The sequence below is a fragment of the Panthera tigris genome, chromosome D2 (assembly GCF_018350195.1).
Source record: "Panthera tigris isolate Pti1 chromosome D2, P.tigris_Pti1_mat1.1, whole genome shotgun sequence".
Taxonomy (NCBI): Eukaryota; Metazoa; Chordata; class Mammalia; order Carnivora; family Felidae; genus Panthera; species Panthera tigris.
The window spans coordinates 81,095,059-81,116,253 of record NC_056670.1 but is presented as its reverse complement, the minus strand read 5'-3'; the positions used below and the strand labels follow the sequence as shown (position 1 = coordinate 81,116,253).

At 46.9% G+C, this 21,195-nt stretch overlaps 1 protein-coding gene and 1 long non-coding RNA gene across 4 annotated transcripts in view; one reads left to right on the top strand and one right to left on the bottom strand.

Annotated features, from left to right (window-relative positions):
• Positions 1-21,195, top strand: part of CD2H10orf90 (chromosome D2 C10orf90 homolog) — a 264,239-nt gene that overhangs the window by 45,492 nt on the left and 197,552 nt on the right. For all 3 annotated transcript variants that reach the window (XM_042960027.1, XM_042960022.1, XM_042960021.1), the window contains exon 3: positions 508-2,098. In XM_042960027.1, coding sequence (XP_042815961.1) covers positions 1,859-2,098 — 240 coding nt within the window. In that variant the 5' untranslated portion in view covers positions 508-1,858. The remainder of the gene's footprint in view (positions 1-507; positions 2,099-21,195) is intronic.
• Positions 11,568-16,607, bottom strand: LOC122231740. The gene is made up of 2 exons (XR_006208982.1): positions 16,406-16,607; positions 11,568-13,106 (listed from the first exon to the last, which is right to left on the bottom strand). It is a non-coding gene; the product is annotated as an uncharacterized LOC122231740 (long non-coding RNA).

The following is a 21,195-nucleotide window of genomic DNA, read 5'->3' as shown; positions in this document are numbered from 1 at the left end:
TCCAGGCTTGAGAGAATGGCTGGGTGGAGCAGATAGGCATCAGCACGAGCAGGTTCAAATGGTGACTGTCTGGACCTAGGAATGGCCTTCACAGCCCCCAGAGAACTAAGCAGATGCCCTCTTCCCCTGCTGCCCTTGTTTAGTTTTCTTTCGTTATTGCTCAAACTTCTTCCCTGGCTGTCTTTATCATGGAACTTCCAAATCTAAGATGGCGCCCCATGGCGTGACTCACTGGGGACTGTCCAGCATGACTCTCAGGCTTGAATCTTGGCGTGTGGCACTTTGCGTGGGAATCACGCTGCCATCAGTTGGGACTGGACAATCTTATCGATGTCCTTGGGAGGACCACAGGGAGAACCCACAGTGTTCTGCTTAAGGCACAGTAAACCCCACTTCACCGTGTGGATCATAGTGAATGTCTGCAGGTCTGCTATGTTCACACTCAAAGGGGAAGGTTGGACTCCATTATCTCTAAAGTCTTTCCCTCTCCTTTGTTTTCGTTCTCAGCTTCCACATTCCCATTGCCTCAAAAGGTGGATGTTTGGCATTCCCAGCCTAAGTGCTAGTCCCTGCCTGCAGCAGAAGGGGGTGTGGTCCTGGGCCAGGGACTGATGCTCTGTCTCAGGAAAGGCATTTGGAGTCACTTCTGCATTCGGCCTCCCCCACAGCTTTCAGGTGGGGCTGGAGGGTTGTTCAAGGGGCATCTGTGCTGAAAACCAAGAGGGAGTCAGTCCCCTGCAGAGGAGGGTGCTGTGCATGGAGCACGGCCACCGTGCTTGTCATCAGTTTTCTCCTGGCCCAACACTTGATCCGAGGCTTGTAATTTTCACCTCTGAATTACTGCGTTAACAGAAGTGGTCCCAAAACACGAAGTGAGATGGAAAAGGACTACATTGTACACCTGCATTGCCAAATGATTCACGAGCCAATGATTCTCAGCATCATGTAAACCTTCACTACGTTCTATGTACAGAGAGAACTGTGCAGAAAGCACGCAACCACACTTTGGAGATGAAGCCTATGTGACTCTGTGACCCACTGCTCTGTCCCCCGATCTTGCCCATCTGAGCCTCCCAGCATCCCTGTGAGTGGCACGTACGATTATCCCAATTTTCCTCACCGGAGACTGAGGCTCAGGGTGGTGACGGGACTTTGCGTGGTTGGCTTGGGACCAGAGCCGTCACTAAGCTAGTGCACCACCCCCCCTCCCCAGGGACACAGTGCTTCCTAACAAGAGCACTGCCTTCCAATGCCTGCTTGCAGCCGTCGCTCCTTCTGTGCCCGGCTCTCTTCTTCACCGGGACGTGTTTCTTATCTTCTCCAGGGCTGAGGTCACTCATTGTGTCGGCAGGAGTCTGCACTCGTTCCTTTTGGTCCCGGTAAGACAAGGCAGGAATTCTAAAAAGCAGCAGCGATCACTCCTGGGTCCTTTGTACAGTCCTGTAAATAATTCATCTGGACTTGAGGGGTCTGACGCTGAGAACACATTGAACCTCGCAGTAACCGGCGAGCTCTGCGCGCAGAACTTGAATCCAGCGGGAAAGAGAAATGTGTCTTTGAAATCAGAGACGACTTTGAGTGACCTGAGAACACAGGTAGAGGCACCGGAGACAGATGGACAGCAGCCAGACGGAGTATTTTTAAGGCACGTAAAGGTCACCCTCAAGGTTTCCACATACACATCCCGCACGCTTGGCAGCTGGGATCTGGGCACAACCAGCTCTGGAGTTGGAAACACCGGGAGAGGTCCCAGCTAGCGCCCTTCCCGAGTCCCTCCTGCTGCTCTCGATACCTGGATCAAACAAAGAAAATTGTGTTTCCCAGGCTCGCCAGCTGAAGTCACAAGATTCCGGGTATCATGCAGCACTCTGGAATTCCTACCAAAAGTCATCAGAAGGGGTTTGCCACCCGCCACGGGGAAGAGGCCGTGCATCGGACCTTCCAGATAAAAGCGTTTAGTACAGAGTTGAAAAACCATGTGATGGTCATGGATTTCGTGAAGAGTAAGTGGTTCCCCTCCCAGAGAAGAGCCAAAGTTTGCGTCATCCGTATGTACCAAGGCCTGAAGACAGCTGAGCAGACAGCTGGCAGATATGAGGTATGGCTGAACCTGGGCGGGAAGGTGGGCACACAACCTAATTTGGAGGACCTGGAGGTGCTCCCCAGCAGACAGTTCAGGTGCTGTATCTGGTCTAATAAATTCATCATCTGTCCGTAGTGTTCCCCAGCAAATTCGGAGAAGAGGCGGTCATCTCTTTGAGTTTGGGAAAGGGGGACGCGTATCGGATGAGTGTGATTTACACAGGACACACATCCGCATTTGCCAACATTTAATAGTGACCGAGTTCATTTGTATCCACGTCTAGAAACTGCGGTACATTTCTGTGAGTTAGTAATCCCCTGTCTTTAAAAACAGATTCCTGTTTGTTTTCTGTGTGTTATGCAGAAAAACATCTTTTGACCTGCCTCAGTCGAATTAAAATAGAATGATTTAAGCTAGGCCTGTAAGAATGGTCTTTTCTTTTCCCAGGGTGAGATCTAATTTTCAAACAGAAGCTACTCTGTGGGGGGAAAAAAAAGGAGAAGTTTGGAGTTTAGAATGTCAAAGTGAGACAGACCCATCGCTCTGGGACATATTTGCATTCCGAAGCTAGTATAAGCCACGAGCGGTTATCTTTTCAGAAAGTAAACACGCATGAAATCTGACAGCTCTTTATTGTACATGGAATACATCACGAATGCCATTGTAATTGACTCCTATAGAGCTTACTTACCTCTTTTGATAAACGCAGTATGCAAATTACTAATGTTTTACCAAACGGTAGCCTTTCTGAATGTTGATGCTGTTGTTAGGAAGGCCTGCCCATGAATGCTGGCAAATACCCCTGATCTTTTGTTCCCCACCCTGGGCTTCCTTATTCCAGGGCAATGCGAGAACCTGTTCTGCAGGGTGAAAGGCTGGCTTCTTCCAGTTCCAGCCCTGGGATTGTGAATTTCCATGTTCACAACAGAGATATAAAGGCCACAGAAATAATGGTGTTAATTAAATTCAGTAATAGTTGTTCATTAGTTCATCGCCCAATCAACCAGAGCAAAAGGTGTGCAATTAGAATATAATTGCAAGAAAGCAGAGATATTATTATTCACAAGTAATTAATCGGATGGGGACAGAATTTTATCATTGTATGATTTTCATTGAGGTTATTTTTCAGTCCTCCAGAGAGAGGAAAACTTGTTGAATGATATCCTCATGCATTTTACAGCAGTGTTCCTGGCTCTAGTTTAAACCGTAAATGACAAAGAGCAACTCTTGTGTCCCTATTTTCTTATGCATAGAACTTCATTTATTCCTATAGCAACGCTGAAGGTAACAATGTGGAAAAGTACATCTTTGCAGGAGATCGTAGAACGCTTTAAGTATACTGACAGTCACAGCCGCCACTTTTTTGTGGCCCCAACAACCCCCGCCTTCCCCTCCTGCAATTACCAGTGACAGCCAACAGTTGGAAGTTGTGGACCCACTGCTCGGGAGTAACCTGGAGTCTGAAATCTTACATTAAACTCAGTCCGAGATCTTCCCACAGCCAGCAGGCTGTTCAGCTGGGTGGTCCTCACTGTGTCTAGAATGATTTGGGAAGCGGTCTGGGCAGGGCCCTCTTTGTTCAAGGGCAGGCCACGTTTGAAAACCAACATAGGATCCATGCCTCCTGCCCTTCTTACTTCCGAGATCTGCTCTGTTAGAAGCAAGCACTGCACAATTTAAAATATTCCACATCCATTGAACTATTCATATTTTTCCCACTAGGCACTAGGGCATGTCAATATCATTTAGTTTAGGAGATCCAGGAAGAAGTCAACTTCCTTGCTCAATTTCCAAGCTGAACTGATGAGAGAGCCCAATTAACAGCCTCTGGGCCCTGTTAGACTTGGCCCCAGTCACCCATTCATTCTCTCTTGCCAACTCCAAGGCCATCAGTTAATCTGCCTGGACTGTGACCATAAAGTACCTCGTGGGGGCGGGGGGAGATGAACAGGGTCACTAAAATGAGCTCTCCATGCACAAAGGTACACTAGGTTAAATAAACTAGCTGCTTCTCCAGTAAAAATGAGTTTTGGAAATTTTGTTTCTGCAAAAACCTCGTGGATTTCAAGTCCCTCCAGTGATGACTCACAAGTCTGCTGGAGCTGAGTTTAACATCTGAAACTGGCATTTCCTTAAAACCGTGGCCTTGGTCTTGGCTGTGTTAATGCTTGGAGACGCTGCCTCTCCTCCGAGATAAGCGGTGAATCAGCCTAGCTCTGTCCCAGCGATGGTCTAGCCACTCATCCCCTTACTTAATCTGCCTTGTAATAGGAACAAACACCCGATCCGTTGTCCGAAAGGTAACTAGGATGCGAAGCAGATGGCGGTGAGGGTGCTGGAGATCCTGGTTTGCAAAGCCTTGGTCCCTGCTGACTCCAGAATGCCCCAAACTATTAAAAACACAGAGGGTCCTTCTCTCCCTGCTTAGATACCTGGTAAGTTTCAGACATAAAAATAGCCAGAACTCAGTAATTTGAGCTCTGGTTGCTGTCAGTGTTGCAGGCACGGCCACATTCTGACTGAGAGTCCTTGCAAAAGCAGAGCATGGATGGTTTCCACTTGATTGGGGAAGGGAACCATATGGAATTCGGAGATGTGCTTGTATCTTCTAATTGGTTGTGGAGAACTTTCTGATGACAGACACACGCTGGGGCATGCAAGCCAAGTCTCATCCTGTAAATGTATTTCTTACGTTTAATCATTAGAGGAGCCAGAGAAAGTTTCCGTATTTGGTAATCGCCTTTTGGCCATACTTTTCAAGATTTTCCCAAACCTCTATTATTTTTATCTTCCTACTTAGCTTTTTTTTTTTTTTTTGGATTTGGCAGTGATGCTCAATTCTGGCTGCATATAAGAATCATGGCAAACTGATTTTTTTGTATGCAAAACCTGCCCACATTTGATGTATACATTTTGATGAGTTGGGGCATATGTTTATATCCATGACGCCATTACCACAATCAAGGTAATAGACATACCCATCACCTCCCATCACCTCGAAATATTTCCTTGTGTTCTTCTGCATGTTAATTTTTTGTTTGTTGTTTTTTGTTGGTAAGAATACTTAACGTGAGATCTGTTCTTTTACCATGAAGTGTGTAATGCCACGCTGTTAACCACGGGCGCAGCGTGGCATGGCAGAGTTCTGCACTTACTCATCTGGACGGACTGTCCAGCATAACTGGAGCTTTCTACCCTCTCAGCCAGCCTCTCCGTTGCCCCTTCCTCGGCCCCTAGCAACCACAATCCTGTGTTTTTGCTTCTGTGAGTTTGACTAGTTTAGATACCTCATGTGGGTGGAATCATGCAGCATTTGTCCTTCTGTGACGGGCCTATTTCAGCATAATGTCTTCGAGTTTCATCCATGTTGTCACAAATGGTAGGATTGTCTTCATTTTTTACGCCTGAATAATATTCCATTGCATGTAAATACCACATATTTTTATCCGTCCATCTGTCAATAGACGTTTGGGTTATTTTTTTATGGTGAACTTTTTAAATTTTAATTTTATCTTATCTTATCTTATCTTATCTTATCTTATCTTATCTATCTATATCTATCTATCTTCAAGTTAACATACAGTGTAATACTGGTTCAGGAGTAGAAGCCAGTGATTCATCTCTTACATACAACACCCAGTGCTCATCCCAACAAGTGCCCTTCTCCATGCCCACCCCCCATTTAGCCCATCACCCCAACCAACTCCCTCCATCAACCCCCGGTTTGTTCTCTGTACTTAAGAGTCTCTTATAGTTTGCCTCCCTCTCAGTTTTTACCTTATTTTTCCTTCCCTTGTGTTCATCTGTTTTGTTTTTTAAATTCCACAAATGAGTGAAATCACATGTGACTTGTCTTTCTCCAACTGACTTATTTCACTTAGCATAACACACTCGAGTTTCATCCACGTTGTTGCAAATGGCGAGATTTTATTCTTTTTGATCGCTGAGTAATAGTCCGTTGTGCATACATACCACAGCTTCTTTAGCTTATCTTTTTGGTAAACTTTAAGAAACTACACATGTCTATAGCCCAGCCAAGGCCATTGTGACCCAGCACAGGTGTCTGATCTTGTTGTATTCCTTTAAAGAGCATTGAACTTTGTTCTGGCATGAGGTCAAGTTACTTGAAAACGGTCAGATCCTTTTGAGGCTTACTTTCAGCAGACTTTAGTCTAGAGTATTGGTCCTCATTCGGTAATGATTTTCCCCTGGGTGATATTTGTTAAAGTCTGGAGACGCTTTGGTTTTGACAGCTTGGGGCAGATGCCACTGGTACTTTCTGGGTAGAGCCCAGGGATGCTGCTAAATGTACTACAGCATCTGGGACAGTCTTCTGCCAACACCAACGAGGAATTGCCCAGCCCTGGTCTAGGGCTAATTTAGCCCCACTGTCAAGGACTCTACTTAATGCCCTGTGTATGCGAGATCTTTCCACCAGGGCCAGTAGGAATGTGAACTGTTTCCAGCTCTGGGTTAAGTCCCGGAAGTGTCTGACCTACTACTTCCTGGTAATTCTTTTTCTGGATTCGTGAAGTTTTCCCTCAAGCATGCGAAGACCGGTATTCGGCCAAAGGCTAGAGGGACCCATTGCTGGTTGTCAGAACTCTTCTTTCCTTGCAGGTCACTCCTTTTCAGTATTTAGCCCCCCAATTCTGGCTGCCTCAGCTTCTCTGAGTCCTGATCTCTGCCTCCTCCACTCAGTGAGGCTCCTGGGCTCTCTTAAGTTTCCCCTTTCTGCTCTGCAGCCTGGAAGCTTCCTCTGGGTGGGGACAGTCGTAGGGCTCCCTGCTCTCACGTCCCCTCCATCCAGGATTGCAGACCCCCATTGCTTTGTATCCAGTGTCTGAATGTTGCCTCATAGCTTTTGTCTGTTTACTCCATCGTGGCTGGAAGCAGAGTCTCCCTGGGTGGTTTTGATGTCCCACTGGCTTCGAGAAATGCCACTCTGGGCTTTGCTGAATGTTTTCCAGTGGTTAGGGTGAACCCGTAGGTCATAGGAGATGAAAATGCTCAAGTTTTCAGTGCCTGGGCTTCAAGATCACTTTCTTTAGGGAATGAAGCAGTCAGCGAGATAAGACAGGAAGTAAAACAAACATTCCCTTTCTTCTCACAGTTATCAGAGGGGGCAAAATGATTTACCTTTTCCCAACCGAGCTGGAGAGGTGTAGGCAGACTGGAGTCTTCAGAATCTCATTTTTCTTCCTGTAGTCCTGGCCTCCACATGAGATTTTCGCCAGATTAATCTGCTGGTGGCTCTGGCTATAGTGAAGCCACTGAACTCTCCATGTAAAAAGGGTTGAGAAAAGGCCATTTGACAAAGGACAATAAACTTTTCGTGTATATTTATTTTTGAGAGAGAGAGACAGAGAGAACGAGAGAGAGAGAACGCAAGCAGGGGAGGGGCAGAGAGAGAGAGGGAGACACAGAATCCGAAGCAGGCTCCAGGCTCCGAGCTGTCCGCACAGAGCCTGACGTGGGGCTCTAACTCATCAACAGAGTTCGATGTGGGGCTTGAACCCATGAAACGTGAGATCATGACCTGAGCCGATGTGGGATGCTTAACCGACTGAGCCACCCAGGTGCCCCAGGACAATAAACATTTCAATTAGCTCTGCCACCCCATCGACAGATCAGGACCCCCTGCCTCATCTCCGGGACCCGCTTCCTGCCCGAGCCCATCCTTGGTGCTCCTCCCGGAAGCCTCAACGACTCACCTCCACTGACAGTGGCTGGTAGTCTCCGTTCAAATGCAGGAAGAGGGAAATGATGAAGCGACCACCCTTGGGTCTCAGTGCTGCCTACCCTTCCAGCCCCTCCCTGCATATGTCAATGGGAGGCTGCACGTCAGAGGGCAAGGTTCTCGGGAGGTACAAGGGGTCCGAGGGCTGAAATCAGTTTTGTTGCATCAGGAAGCACATGTGCTGATGAGGTCTCCAAACTAGCTTCGCTCTGAATGTTTTGTTATCGATGATGTGAAGCTGGATCCAGAACACCTGCAGTCTCTTGAGATCTGACACTGTTGTGGCCAGCGTCCTTCAGGAAATGGGGCATGGGTGGGGCCCCACGTCCACGTCTCAGCCAAAGCAAAGGTGGGCTGATGGAAGATGAACGGGGTGGTGTGGCTAAGTGTCAGGGCGTTGGGTTGAGTCTTTCTGGGGTCTTGCAAGATGAGTGACCTTGGAAATTTTGTTGACATCTTTGAGCCTTGGTTTCCCCATCTATGTTCGTGGAACCATGAGGAGATCTACCTCATAGGTTTGCTGTAGGGATTACAAGAGGTTATATAAAGGGCTAAGCCTCCGGTCTAGCAGAGAGGCAGCATTCCATACAAGTGAGTTGTGGCTGTTCAAGTTCCAACATGCCTTTTTCTGCCATCCCCAACCCTGCGCCAAGGTCACGGCACCAAGACGTGGCCCCTGGGACCAACCTAACTGTAACCGGTGCTTTGAGGATGCTGCTCCTGGCAAGCAGTCCTGTTTACATTGGGGTGAATACCCGCAATCCTTCTTCCCCACGCTCAGAGTGCCAGGTGAACAGGGACTTGGGACCTTCTGTGCTCTTGGCTCGGGGTACCCTCCACTCCCCAAGCAACTCAGACATCAGTCAGCAAATTGACCCTGAGCTGAATGTACAGTTTCTACTCAGAACCCACCTAGTTCTGCGGTCAGCTGCAAATTCCCTCTTTGACCAGAGACTACTGAGAATGTGGGTCCATACACATCTGCTTCCTGCCCGATCGAGCCGGGGCTGAGGCAAGAAGGATTAACAGGGCATTTTCCACGTAAGTTGCACCCTCCCTTAGAAGATCCGCAAGGCGGGAAAGGAGTTTGCCACCCCAGGAAGGACTGAATGGCCTTCACACTTTAGTGTCCCCCAGGATCCTCGGGAGAATGTTCTAGGAAGGTATATCCCTGGGCTCTGGGAACGGTGGGGTCCAGAAACACCTCTGTTTTTAACATGAAATCCAGGTGATTCCAATTCAGGTCTAAAATTGTGATCTGGAATGTCCAGACTGTTATTTTCTAACCGCATGAACCAAGGAAACAACCAAGAAGTCCAAGGGACTCGCCTGTGTTGAGAAGGCAGGAGCGAAGGGGCACGGAGTGGGGGAGGGGAGGCACGGTCCGAGAGGAGAGCGGCTGGGCCGCTGTGTGCCAGGATCACCGAGAGACAGAGATGGAACAAAAGGGGCCGTTGTTTGGTCCCTGAATTGCCTCATTGATCCTCAACCACAGCTGTGTAAGGCACATGAGCCATGTTTTTCCAAAGAGAAAGTTCTGTGAGCCCTGGTAGCTGATGCAGGCTGCACGGGGACACAGGAGAGGCGGAAGGAGGGTCCACCTCAGTTATGTCCCACTCTGAGGTTGCGCTTCCGGCGTGGTGTTGGGGAGTGGGGATATGGGGGAGCTGCGCTTGTCCCGACAGCAGAGGGTGGGAGCCCAGGGGCTTTCAGGGTTGACCGTGGACAAAACCAACCGTGCTGGGATTGGGCGGTAAGAGGCAGTTATACACCTCTCCCTCTGCTATAGGAATCTTCCCCTCCTACAGCTCTTCGCCAAGCACTTTCTTCTGGTCCTTCGGTCCCTCGTGGGTGCTCACTCCTCTCTGTGCTGTCCCATGTCAGGTCCCTTTCCGGTGGGTTAAGAGGAAATATTGGGCTGATCTGCTTTAAAAAATATTTATCGAGGACCTACTCTGTGCCAGGAGCTGTGCTAGGTGCTGGTGACACAGCGGTCCAGAAGGCAGGTTTCCTGCCCATGCTGGCGAGGGAGGCAGCCACCCCAGTGAGTGCCGAGTCAGGGTGTCTACACTGAGCTGTGGGTCCGGAGAACTCAGCAAGGATGCACAGGGAAGGAGACATTTGGGCATGTTCTTCACGGAAGGTTGGGCGTCTCCTATGACTGGTAGGGAGAGTGAGAATGTGGGGCACAGGTGGAGAAGACATTTCAGGCTGAAAGATGGGCAGTTCCTGGATAGTGGCACAGGAGGGCCACACCTAAGCAGAGCCCAGTGGTCTAGAATTGCAGCTAGAATTTGCAGGGCACAGTTCCTGAGAGGAGGGAGCCAGGCAGAGAAAGAGGTTCAGAAGTTGGGGAAGTTGGGTCTGTGGCTGAAAACTAACCTGTGCTGTGAGAAATCATGAGGCCAGACAAAGAACAGCTCACAAGGAAGGAACAGCTACTGGGAAGCTAGAAGATGAACGCTTCTTGGAGCTCACTCAGGGCAATGGATCATTAAGTTCCTCACCATCCAGTATGGAGAGACCTCACGGAGTACAGGGTAAATTCGGTAGAGATCCTAGATGGGTCAGGCCTTCAAAGTATGCTAAATTAGCCCCGGAGTAAAGGCTAGTCTAGATCCACCCTATAACAATGTTAGAAGCACTTCTTGAGCTCCTCCACGAGCAGTCTAAGTGCCTGCCAGAACAAAGTTCAGCACTCTTTAAAGGATTATGACAAAATTCAGCAAGTGATAATATAACACTAAAAATATCTAGCATCCAGACAAAGCTTACTAGACATTCAAAGGAGCAGGGGAGCATGATACGTTACCAGGAGACCTCGTGATTCATAGAAACAGATTTATAAATGACAGAGGTGATGGAATTAACAGGCAAGGATTTTTTAAAAAGCTGTTATAAGACTGTTGTTTTCCCTTTATTTTTATTTATTTTTTTACTTGAAAGAGAGAGAGAGAATAAGAGAGAGCATGAGCTGGGGAGAGGGACACAGGGAGAGAGAGAATCCCAAGCAGCCTGCATGCTCAGTGAGGAGCTCGATGTGGGGTTCAGTCATGGTCTGTTGTTTTGCTTTTAAATTCAGGGGTTTATGGAAACATGTCACATCATGGGGAGAGAAATAGATGGTAAAAAATGAACCAAACAGAACTTATGGGGAGAGAAATAGATGGTAATAAATGAACCAAACAGAACTTATAGAGAAGAAAATGAGTGGAGAGAAGGAGGGAGTGAGGAAGGGAGGGAGGGAGAAAGAAAGAGAGAGAACAGAGCCTGAGTGACCTACAGGATAACATCCATATCAAGAGATCCAACACACATACAATTAGAATCTCAGAGTGGGGAGGGGGTGAGAGCAGGAAAATGATTTGGAGAAATAATGGCTGAAAAATTTCCAATTTTAACGGGATGCATGTCAGCGCATTGCTTGTCAGGTATACGTATTAGCAGAGGCCAGATCATCAAGACTGGCCCATGCCTTGATAAATACTATATATTTCATTGTTTCCCAGTGGTGGTCACAGCATTATCAATCAGGGTTCTCCAGTGCAAGGGATGTGTTTGTTTCCTTGTGGTCACCACGTGTAATTAACTGAGGCAGTTTGCTTATTTACTTATGGCTGAGATAATGTCAACTCAGTGTAGGATCGCTTCAGCTCCGATGGGCTATCAGGAAAGGGAAAAACTATCTGACAGATGCTATCTGTATTATTTTTGCTATTCTTGCAAAACAGATGGTCACACAAGTGGCTTAAAATGACACCTATTTATTATTTCACGGTTTTGTCGATCAGATGTGCTGGGGTGCGTTGGCCAGCCCCTCCACCGAGGTCTTTCCAGGCTGAGTCAAGATGTCACACGAGGCTGTGGTCTCATTTGAGGCTCGGAGGCCTCTTCTGATATCACTGATTCTTGTCAGATTTCGGTTCCCTGTGGTTGTAGGGCTGAGTCCCCATTTTCTTGGTGGCTGTCAGCTGGCACTCTCAGCTCCTGGAAACTGTCCTCAGGTCCTTGCCACGTGGCTGCAGCCACAGGCAGTTCACAACATGTTTGCTTTCTCGTGGATACAAGGACAATCTGCTGCTTTGAATCTCTCCGACTGCTTTTAGAGACACACCTGATTAGGTCAGGCCCACCTGGTATAATCTCCCTTTTGATTAACTCAACGTCAGCTGATCAGCAACCTTAATTCTACCTGCAAAGCCCTTTGTGCCATATAATATAACTTCACTGTGGAAGTGAGAACCCATTGTGATCACAGACTCCACTCACCCTGAAAGGAAAGAGAATGTGTGGGACGTGTGTGGGAATCTTGGGGGCTGTCTTAGCATTCTGGCTACACTATATTTTAAATGTTTGTATCTGTGGAGAAAAGGAAATTGAAGGAGGCCTTGGAATTGAAGGCACATAGGTTGGAGCCTCTGTCTAGGAGGAGGTCCACGAGGAAAGGTGTCTCTGATCTGCTCTGGGTCGGCCCTGTGTCCCCAGCACCAGGTCATGTAGAATATTGTGGGACCCCTGTGCGACTGACTGAATGGGCACAAGGGTGAATGGATAAACAAAAATGCAGGAGATGCGTTTGAGATGAAAAGCTGAGGCCAGAGTAGGTGACAGGTGAGGGCTTTGTGCATGCAAGGGTCTTTCTCTGATGCAGAAAATCTCCTTTGTTGGGCTCCTTACAGATTCGCTCATTTTGCAGAGACCGACAGACCTCGGCTTTAGGTAGCCCGAGTGAAGGTCCAAAGTGGAGGTCCTTTGTTTCATCACCCTTTTCCAAATAGAGAAATTCTTTTTCTCTCAGGGGTTCTAATTCATCTCCTTCTCCATCCAGAACGGACTTTAAGACAGCTCCAAAAATAAGTACCTTGGAAAGCATGTAGAATTTAGGAATAATAATTTGCTGGAGAAACAAATAGGGCTGAAGACAGATGGGGGAATTATTTCCTTCAAGCAGACAACAGATCACTTGCCGTTTTCTGTTGAAGACAAGAAGCATCTTCCCAGCAAAGCAGCCTGCCTCCAGCGGCGAGTGGGTTAGTGCTAAGTGGCTGCTCTCTGATGGGGGTCAGATGCCTCTGATCCAGCCCTCTGGTCACAGAAAGTTCACGACACCCATCATTTTAGCTACAAATGTGCTCAACTCCTCACTAATGAGTTTTGGCCACTGCTGGCTTCTCAGCACTTGGTTCTGGGATAGCATTGGAAGACACCTGTTATAGGGGGTGGTACATGGGCCACGTGTGCCGAAGGGACGGGGTCTCGGTTGATGGATGTGCAAAGAGGGGCCTAGGAGCAAATGGAAACAAGAATATGAAGACTTTGCATGAAATAGTTCCATGGTATATGGCCACTCTCTCAGGTGTGACTATGTACTTTGTGGGGGCCAGGGTAAAATGAATGCGTGGTCCTTATGTTAGAACAGCGGGGGGAAATAGGGTGCAAAAGTATGTCTGTTTCCTTCCTTCCATTGTCTCTCTCTTGATTTGCCCTGATGGTTTTTAACGTGCTTTTGAATGTTGGCGTAAGTGAAGAAAAATTAAGATTTTAAATTATTTCCATGAATTTTAATGTTCATCTTTATATGGCCTAATGCCATTTCTCTCCCTCTCTCTCTCTCTCTCTCTCTCTCTCTCTCTCTCTCTCTCTCTTTTTAAAGTTTATTATTTTGAGAGACACAGAGACAGCAAGCGTAGGGGAGGGGCAGTGAGAGAGGGAGAGAGAGAATCCCAAGCAGGCTCTGTGCTGTCAGCCCAGAACCCGATGCGGGGCTCGAGCTTATGGAACCACTGAGATCATGACCTGAGCCAAAACCAAGAGTTGGACGCTTAACTGAGTGAGCCACCCAGTTGTCCCTGCCTAATGCCATTTCTAACACAAATAGAAAAGCCCTTCACTCATACGTGGAATCACTGAAATGACACGGTTTTTATTGTGTTAATCTCACACATGCATGTATGTATCTATCTCACGTTCACTAGAACAATGGAAACACTGCAAAAATCAACTCAAATTTTTGTCTCATTCCGTGATATAATCTCACTCGACCAACACTCCTCCAGTTGTCTGCTGAGTGAGGAGGGGCTGAGAGAAAAGGGACATATCGGAGCTCTGTCTCTCCCTCTCCTTGGGAGCCATCATCTCCAGCATAAGCAGGTGGCTAACACGGGGACGTAACATGAGTAAGAAAGGATATGATAGAGGGGCGCCTCGGTGGCTCAGTCAGTTAAGCGTCTGACTTTGGCTCAGGTCATGATCTTGTGGTTTGTGGGTTTGAGCCCCACATGGGGCTCTCTGCTGTCAGTGCAAAGCCCACTTCGGATCTTCTCTCTCTCTCTCTCTCTCTCTCTCTCTCTCTCTCTCTCTCTCTCTCTCTCTCTCTCTCCCTTTCCCGCTAGTGCTCTCTCTGGTTCAAAAATAAATAAACATTAAAAAAAAAAAAAAAAGGATATGATAAGGTTGCCTGGTCATTCGTGTTTCCCAGAAACCCACTGCCTTCTTTCCACATTTGGGGAATGCAGTGGGAAGTGTGGCCTCTTGGGGCGGTCAGCTGAACTTCCATGCATGGTGGGGTCACCAGAGTTTTTTTTTTTTTTAATATGAAATTTATTGTCAAATTGGTTTCCATACAACACCCAGGGCTCATCCCAACAGCTGCCCTCCTCAGTGCCCATCGCCCACTTTCCCCTCCCTCCCACCCCCCATCAACCCTCAGTTTAGTCTCAGTTTTTAAGAGTCTCTTATGGTTTGGCTCCCTCCCTCTCTAACTTTTTTTTTCCTTCCCCTCCCCCATGGTCTTCTGTTAAGTTCCTCAGGATCCACATAAGAGTGAAACCATATGGTATCTGTCTTTCTCTGCCTGACTTATTTCACTTAGCATAATACCCTCCAGGTCCCTCCACGTTGCTACAAATGGCCAGATTTCCTTCTTTCTCATTGCCGAGTAGTATTCCATTGTGTATATAAACCACAACTTCTTTATCCATTCGTCAGTTGATGGACTCTTTAGTCTTTTTCCATAATTTGGCGATTGTTGAAAGTGCCGCTATAAACATTGGGGTACACGTGCCCCGATGCATCAGCCCTCCTGTGTCCCTTGGGTACATTCCTAGCAGTGCTATTTCGGGGTCATAGGGTAGATCTATTTTTAATTTTTTGAGGAACCTCCACCCTGCTTTCCAGAGCGGCTGCACCAATCTGCATTCCCACCAACAGTGCAAGAGGGTTCCCGTTTCTCCACATCCTCGCCAGCATCTGTAGTCTCCTGATTTGTTCACTTTAGCCGCTCAGACCGGAGTGAGGGGTCACCAGAGTTTTGTGCGTGAGGGACGCCCGAGTCCCATCTGTGCCCGGGGCAGCAAGGAAATGAGGAAACACACACCTTTGACTTGTCTTCTGCTCCCACGTGTGCTCCCCCGTCCCTTGGGATTTCATTTACAAAACACAAGTTCAAAGATAAAATTATTTAAAAACTCAAGGTGGCGATACCAAAGCACTGGCTACAGAGGACAAAACCCGATAAATTGGACTTCATCAAACATGAAAAACTTGTGTACATCAAAGGACATCATCAACACAGCGAGAGGCAGCCCCGCCTTCGACACGGATGGGCCTGGACGATGTTCCGCTAAGTGAAATAAGCCAGCTGCCAAAGGACACGTATCGATGGGCTCCCCTTTCACGAGGTACCCGGAATAGTTACATTCGCCGAGACAGAAAGTAGACAGCTGTCTGCCAGGGCCGTGGGGAGGGGAGAGTGGGAAATCACTGTTTAGCGGCACAGAGTTTCAGTTTGTGGGGATGAAAAAAAAAGTTCTGCAGAGAGACAGACAGTGGTGATGATCGCAGAGCCTGATGAACGTACTTAGTTCTGCTGAATTAGGCGCTTGCTATGCTATGTATATCTTACCACAATTAAAAGAAATTCAAGATGGTGACATCAAAGCCACATGTGGCCCTTCTGAGTGTAGGTCCCTGTGCCCGCTGCCTGGGTCTCACGCCTGTGAAGCTGCCCCTGCCCTAACTTGTATTTTTAAATGCATTAAGATGGTTCTCTGTCGCTAGATGAGATCTCTGAGGTCAGGGTCCCTGTCTTTTTCTCTCACTCACTCTGTGTTGACTTGAAACTCTAAGCTAAATTGGAGGTTATTCGTGATACTTAAAAAAAAAATTCAGCCTTACGTACAATTTACATACATTAATATTCATACATTCTATACGTGTACAGTTCATTTTGTTTTGACAAATGCATCCAGTCATGTAACCAGCATCAAATCATGACCCAGAAACTTCCCTCGTGCCCTTTGTGCTTAACACCTTCCCCCAGCTCCACCCTGGGCAGCCACTGATCTGCTTTCTGCCACTTTACTTTTGCTGAGTCTGGTTCGTCTGTAACTGAAATCAGTCAGTGTGTGTGTGTGTGTGTGTGACCGTAGTAAGTTTCCATTACAACTTCTGGCATCTTCATTAAATGGATGATATTCTCTTGGGGCAGCAGGGAGGTGAGGGCTGAGGCCCTGACTCAGGTAAATGTAGATTTTTTTAGCCTGACTGCCATTGCTTAATTCTGACTTTGCATGAACTCTTACCTGCTCCAGGATTCCTTCATAGACAAAATGAAGTCGATAATAGTCCCTTCATCTGGTGCCTTTGTGGGGGTTGAATAAAGTGGTATATACGAAAAGTGCTGAGGGCAGAGATTGGCTCGTCGAGATGGCTCAGTAACGCTTCGTTGTTTATCTTACAATTATTGGTGCCATCGTTAAGCAGAATTCTAAGAATGGCGTTTCCTCACCCCTAGAATGGCAGTGGTACCTTTCTTCTGCTGTTGCCATGGAGATCCCACAACGCCCATGAAGCATTGAGCATGGCGCCTGGCACTTGTTAAGCACTCTGTTGTATATTATTATGGTTCTTGTTGTTGTTGTTGTTATTCTGTTCTCCAGCCGTCGAGGACCCTAGTTTGCTATTCCTCACTAAGTACAAGTCATCATCTTCTCTAATTCTGAGAAGGCATGAAAGGGCTCCATTTAGACTGCTTGCTGCCAGTCTAGGTGGGAAAAAAAAAACAAACAAAACCCAACTACAGAAAGCAGCCACTAGTGTGAGATAGTGAGGCTTTTCTCCCAAGGGCCCCGGGAGAGGGCAGGGGGGGAGTTCCGTGTGAACAGGTGAGCCAAAGAACAGGAAATACCCTAGTCTTCTTTTTTTTTTTTTTTTTGTCTCTCTTCTTTTGAAAGAAGAAAAACGAGCAATGGAATTAAAAGCTGTAGGGTTGAGTGGGAGGTTGAATCCTCAGAACTTTCTGAGATGTTCTGCCGTCAGGGTGACTCCATTGTATTCGATTCTGAAGTACTTGGGATCGTCCAGGACTCTAATTGAGGGAAAGTAGACAATGACAGTAAACAATTGCTGGGGAGAGAAGTTTCCACCTGGTACAAGAAATGAATTCAGTTTCTGGAATCCTCTGCTCACATTTATAGTGAAGAGGAATTGTTGCAAATGATAGGAAACATAATAGAACATGCTGAAAGGAATACTTAAGGAATCAGGGGAAATCTACCTCTTTGATATACAAAATAGTTCGGCTAAATTTGACTTTGTAACTGGGTAATTAACATGCCCCTATGACGGTGTTAGTTTCCCCCCACGCCTGATGTTTGCGTGGAAATCTCCAGCCAAGTGCTTCGTCATTGCTGTTCTCATTTATCCCTGCAAACAGACAGGGTCTGCAGTCACCGTGGTGGGAAAACAGAGTGGGAAATCTCTGTAGACCACTTCTCATCAGGCAGGCAGGGGAGGCTGCCTTCCTCTGTGAGTCTCACAAGAAGAGGAATGATTGAAATCATGCATCCCCCTTACATCCTGATTTGCCTCCTTTTGAAACCAGAACCCCGCCAGACTCCACCCTTAACAAAAGTGAAGGAGAAGCAAGGAGAGACCGAGGCATCTCTGTTCAGCTCCTAACAAGGGAACCATCCCGCCATTTGCAATCAGATAAGGGATATTATCTCCATAATCAAAGGCAATTGAGAATCTAAATGAAAAATCTAATGCTTTTCATGCTGATTTATTTTAGATTAGAAAAAGTTAAACCAGATGTAAACATGACGAGATGAAGCCTGAAGAAGGAATCTTGGCAGAGTGGTAAATCTCCGTTTTGAGTTATTAGAGGTACAGGGTTGCGTTCGCCAGAAAATACACTGTTGATCCAGAAACTGCTCTGACATTAATTATTGTTGCAGAAGAGAATTCGGAAGGTTGAATGCAAACATGCAATTCTGGCAAAGATCAATCATGCACCCAGATTAACCATGGAGACTGTATCCGAGCACCCAAATAGGTTGTGTTAACCCCTCGTCAGTCCGTGCTGGAATCCTCCTTGAGATGCAGCTCCAGCCTTCTGGCGAGACCTCCGACATCCCCAGGAGAAGACCCTGGACGCTGAAAAGAAATGGCTTTCTCTTTTTTTGGACTCTGACAATGTCTGCCATCATCCTAAGGAGAAGACGCAGCCAAAAAATCCACCCTTGGTCTTTGATCCGTGGGATGTAAGTGGATTTGGAATCTCCCCTCTGTTTTCTCTGTAAACCACGCATGTGTTCAGAAGAGGCAGAGTGGAGAGGTTCTGGAGGCAGGGAGGGTTTGCGTAGGCCTAGGAGTTCCCAGATGTTTGCTCTCTCTCTTCTCTACTTTTGCTGGGTCCCTCTTTTACTTGCTCAGGGCTTTACAAAGCATCCCCCACTCCACACACGTGTGTGTGCCCACGTACAAACATGCAAACAGACACGGTAATATGGCGGATGCTGAGAACACTATGTTCCAGTTGGAGAGGGTCCTGGCTCTGGCATTTAGTAGCTCTGTGACCTAGAGCAAATTACTAGGTCTCTCCGTGCCCCAGCGTCCGTGTCCATCAAATGCAGAGATACTGCCTGTCTTGGGACTGGACGAGGGGGGTATACGGAAAACCCAGTCCCAGGGACTGGTAAGCTTATTAAATGTCTGTCGTACCGATCCGCGATTCTCCATCCAGAACTCTTGGGGCCAAATGTGATTCAACGATGATTTCTTAATTTTATTTCAGGAAAGTAATACTTTACAACATTTCTAGTGGGATCTGAGGTAGCACCCTGTAATTAAGCTCACTGATGTTTTTGTAATAAAATGTATGAATATTCACACTAAATGGAATAAATTAATATTATAAATAGCCTCAGGTTAGCTGAGGTAAGGTTTGCCTGTCAGATTCGTTTCCTACAAACTCAGAGGAAAGAAAAAACTCTCAAATTTCAGAGCTTTTATGGATTTTAGAATTGCAGATAAGGGATTATGGATCCAGGATGAGTACTCAGGTATCTTGAAGGGAGAGTCGGTAAACAACAAAACCAGCAAAAAGCAATAGCATATTTGCTCGTCAGGGCCCAACTCTTACGGCAGGACTTGGGAGGTCAAGCGTGGTTTGTGAAGCGTTTATTCTTCTGTAAATTCTGTAAATTCTAGTTTACAGGTTCTAGTATTATTGTCCCCACGATGTTCAGATCTCGCTGGTTCACAGCTCCTGGCTCCCGAGTGGAATCCACAGATGATTTTCTCGTCCGTGTTATCAGTGACCTAGCTGGTGGCAGCCTTGACCACAGAGTTCCTGCCGGTAGCGTGGCTCGTAAGGCTTGGATGGACCCCGTAAGGTAGCCCGTGGTGACATGGCGTGGGTGGTGTGCCAGACTGGGGTCAGGAGGGCTGGTGCCGGTGCCAGAGGCCCATGGTTTTGTCCATGGGCACTTATGTCTCTCTCTGGACCTTTGTTTCCTTATAAGCTAAGAACCGTATGTGTTCAGACACCTCTCGGGCTTTAGAAGATGGAAATGACGGAGTGTGTATAAGAGAACTTTGCAAATCGGAGCATTTCCTAGGATTGTGAGATGTCATGTTTCTTTGAATGTCCTTGATCCTAATCACAGTTTTCTATCTTCAAGGACTAATCTTTTTATTTTTTGATTTATTTATTTATTTATTTTAGAGAAAGAGAGGTTGTGAACAGGAGAGGGGCAGAGGGAGAGGGAGAGAATCCCAAGTAGGCTTCATGCTCAGCAAGGAGCCCAAAGTGGGGCCCAACCACAGGACCCTGGGATCGTGACCCGAGTTGAAATCAAGAGTCGGACGCTCAACCAACTGAGCCACCCGGGCACCCCCCAGTAAGTGATCTTAATCACCTTGATTCCAGTCTGGGCTCCTTTACTTGTTTTAGTAGGTTTGTGTGATTTTGGGAAAGTTACTTCACCTCTCTGTGCCTCAGTGTCCCTCCCTGTAAAATGGAAATACTAAATCTCTTTCTCCCACAGAGTTGTTGTAGGATCCAGCGAGGTAATTGCCTGCATGCAGTGAGGCCTCAGTGGTAGCTCCTTGTGTGATCCCAGGCTTGAACCAGACCCAGGAGCCTCTGGGAACAGAGCTGGAAAACAGGGTCTGAGTCTCAGCCCCATTGTATGGCTTAGGTCAGTTACTGTCACCACTCAGTAAATAGCATACTAATGGCTTCAGAGACCTAAGAGAGACAAAGTTTTGGAAGGGCTGACTCAGGAGCCACCTAATGATCACAAAAGAAATAGCTGGGGGCCGATCAGTGTCTCCCAGTGGGTGGTAAATCCGAAGAACTTCAACAGTACCTTTTGTTTATTAGGGAATGCATTTTTGCAAGTGGAAGGAGTGCTGCATGTATTGATTTGTATATGCTTTTTCCATTCTTTCTTTCCATAATTCCGTAACTCCCATAAATCCTAGTGGACACCCACCAAGGTCATGTGGTGCATTAACATCCAGCACGTGCATTTACTCATGTGATTTCATAGCCCTCCACCCACCCGGTCATTCAGCACATGTTTTCAAAGACATCTTGTGGGCCCAGTGCTGTTCTGAGGGTCACTATCAAAGCAATGAGCAAAGAACTTGCTATGTGCCACTCACGTTTTAGGGGAAAACAAATCAATAAATATGTGTCACACCCAACAAACAGGGATTAGAAAGAAACTACCTCAAAAGCATAAAAGCTGTGTCTGAAAACTTACCATGAGCATCATACTCGCTGGTGAAAGAGAGTTTTTCCTCTAAAGTTGGGAACAAGACAACGGTGACTGCTTTTACCGTTTCTGTTCAACATAGTGGTACAAGTCCTGGCCAGACCAGCGAGGCACGAAAAAAGAAATAAAAGGTATCCAAACTGTAAAGGAAGAAGTAAAGTCATGTCTGTTTGTAGATGATATGATCTGGTGTGTAGAAAACCCTAAAGGTCCCACAAACAACCTGTTAGAACTAATAAATGAACTCAGCAAAATAGCAGGATAAAAAGGCAATGCACAAAATCAGTTGTGTTTCTATACGCTAA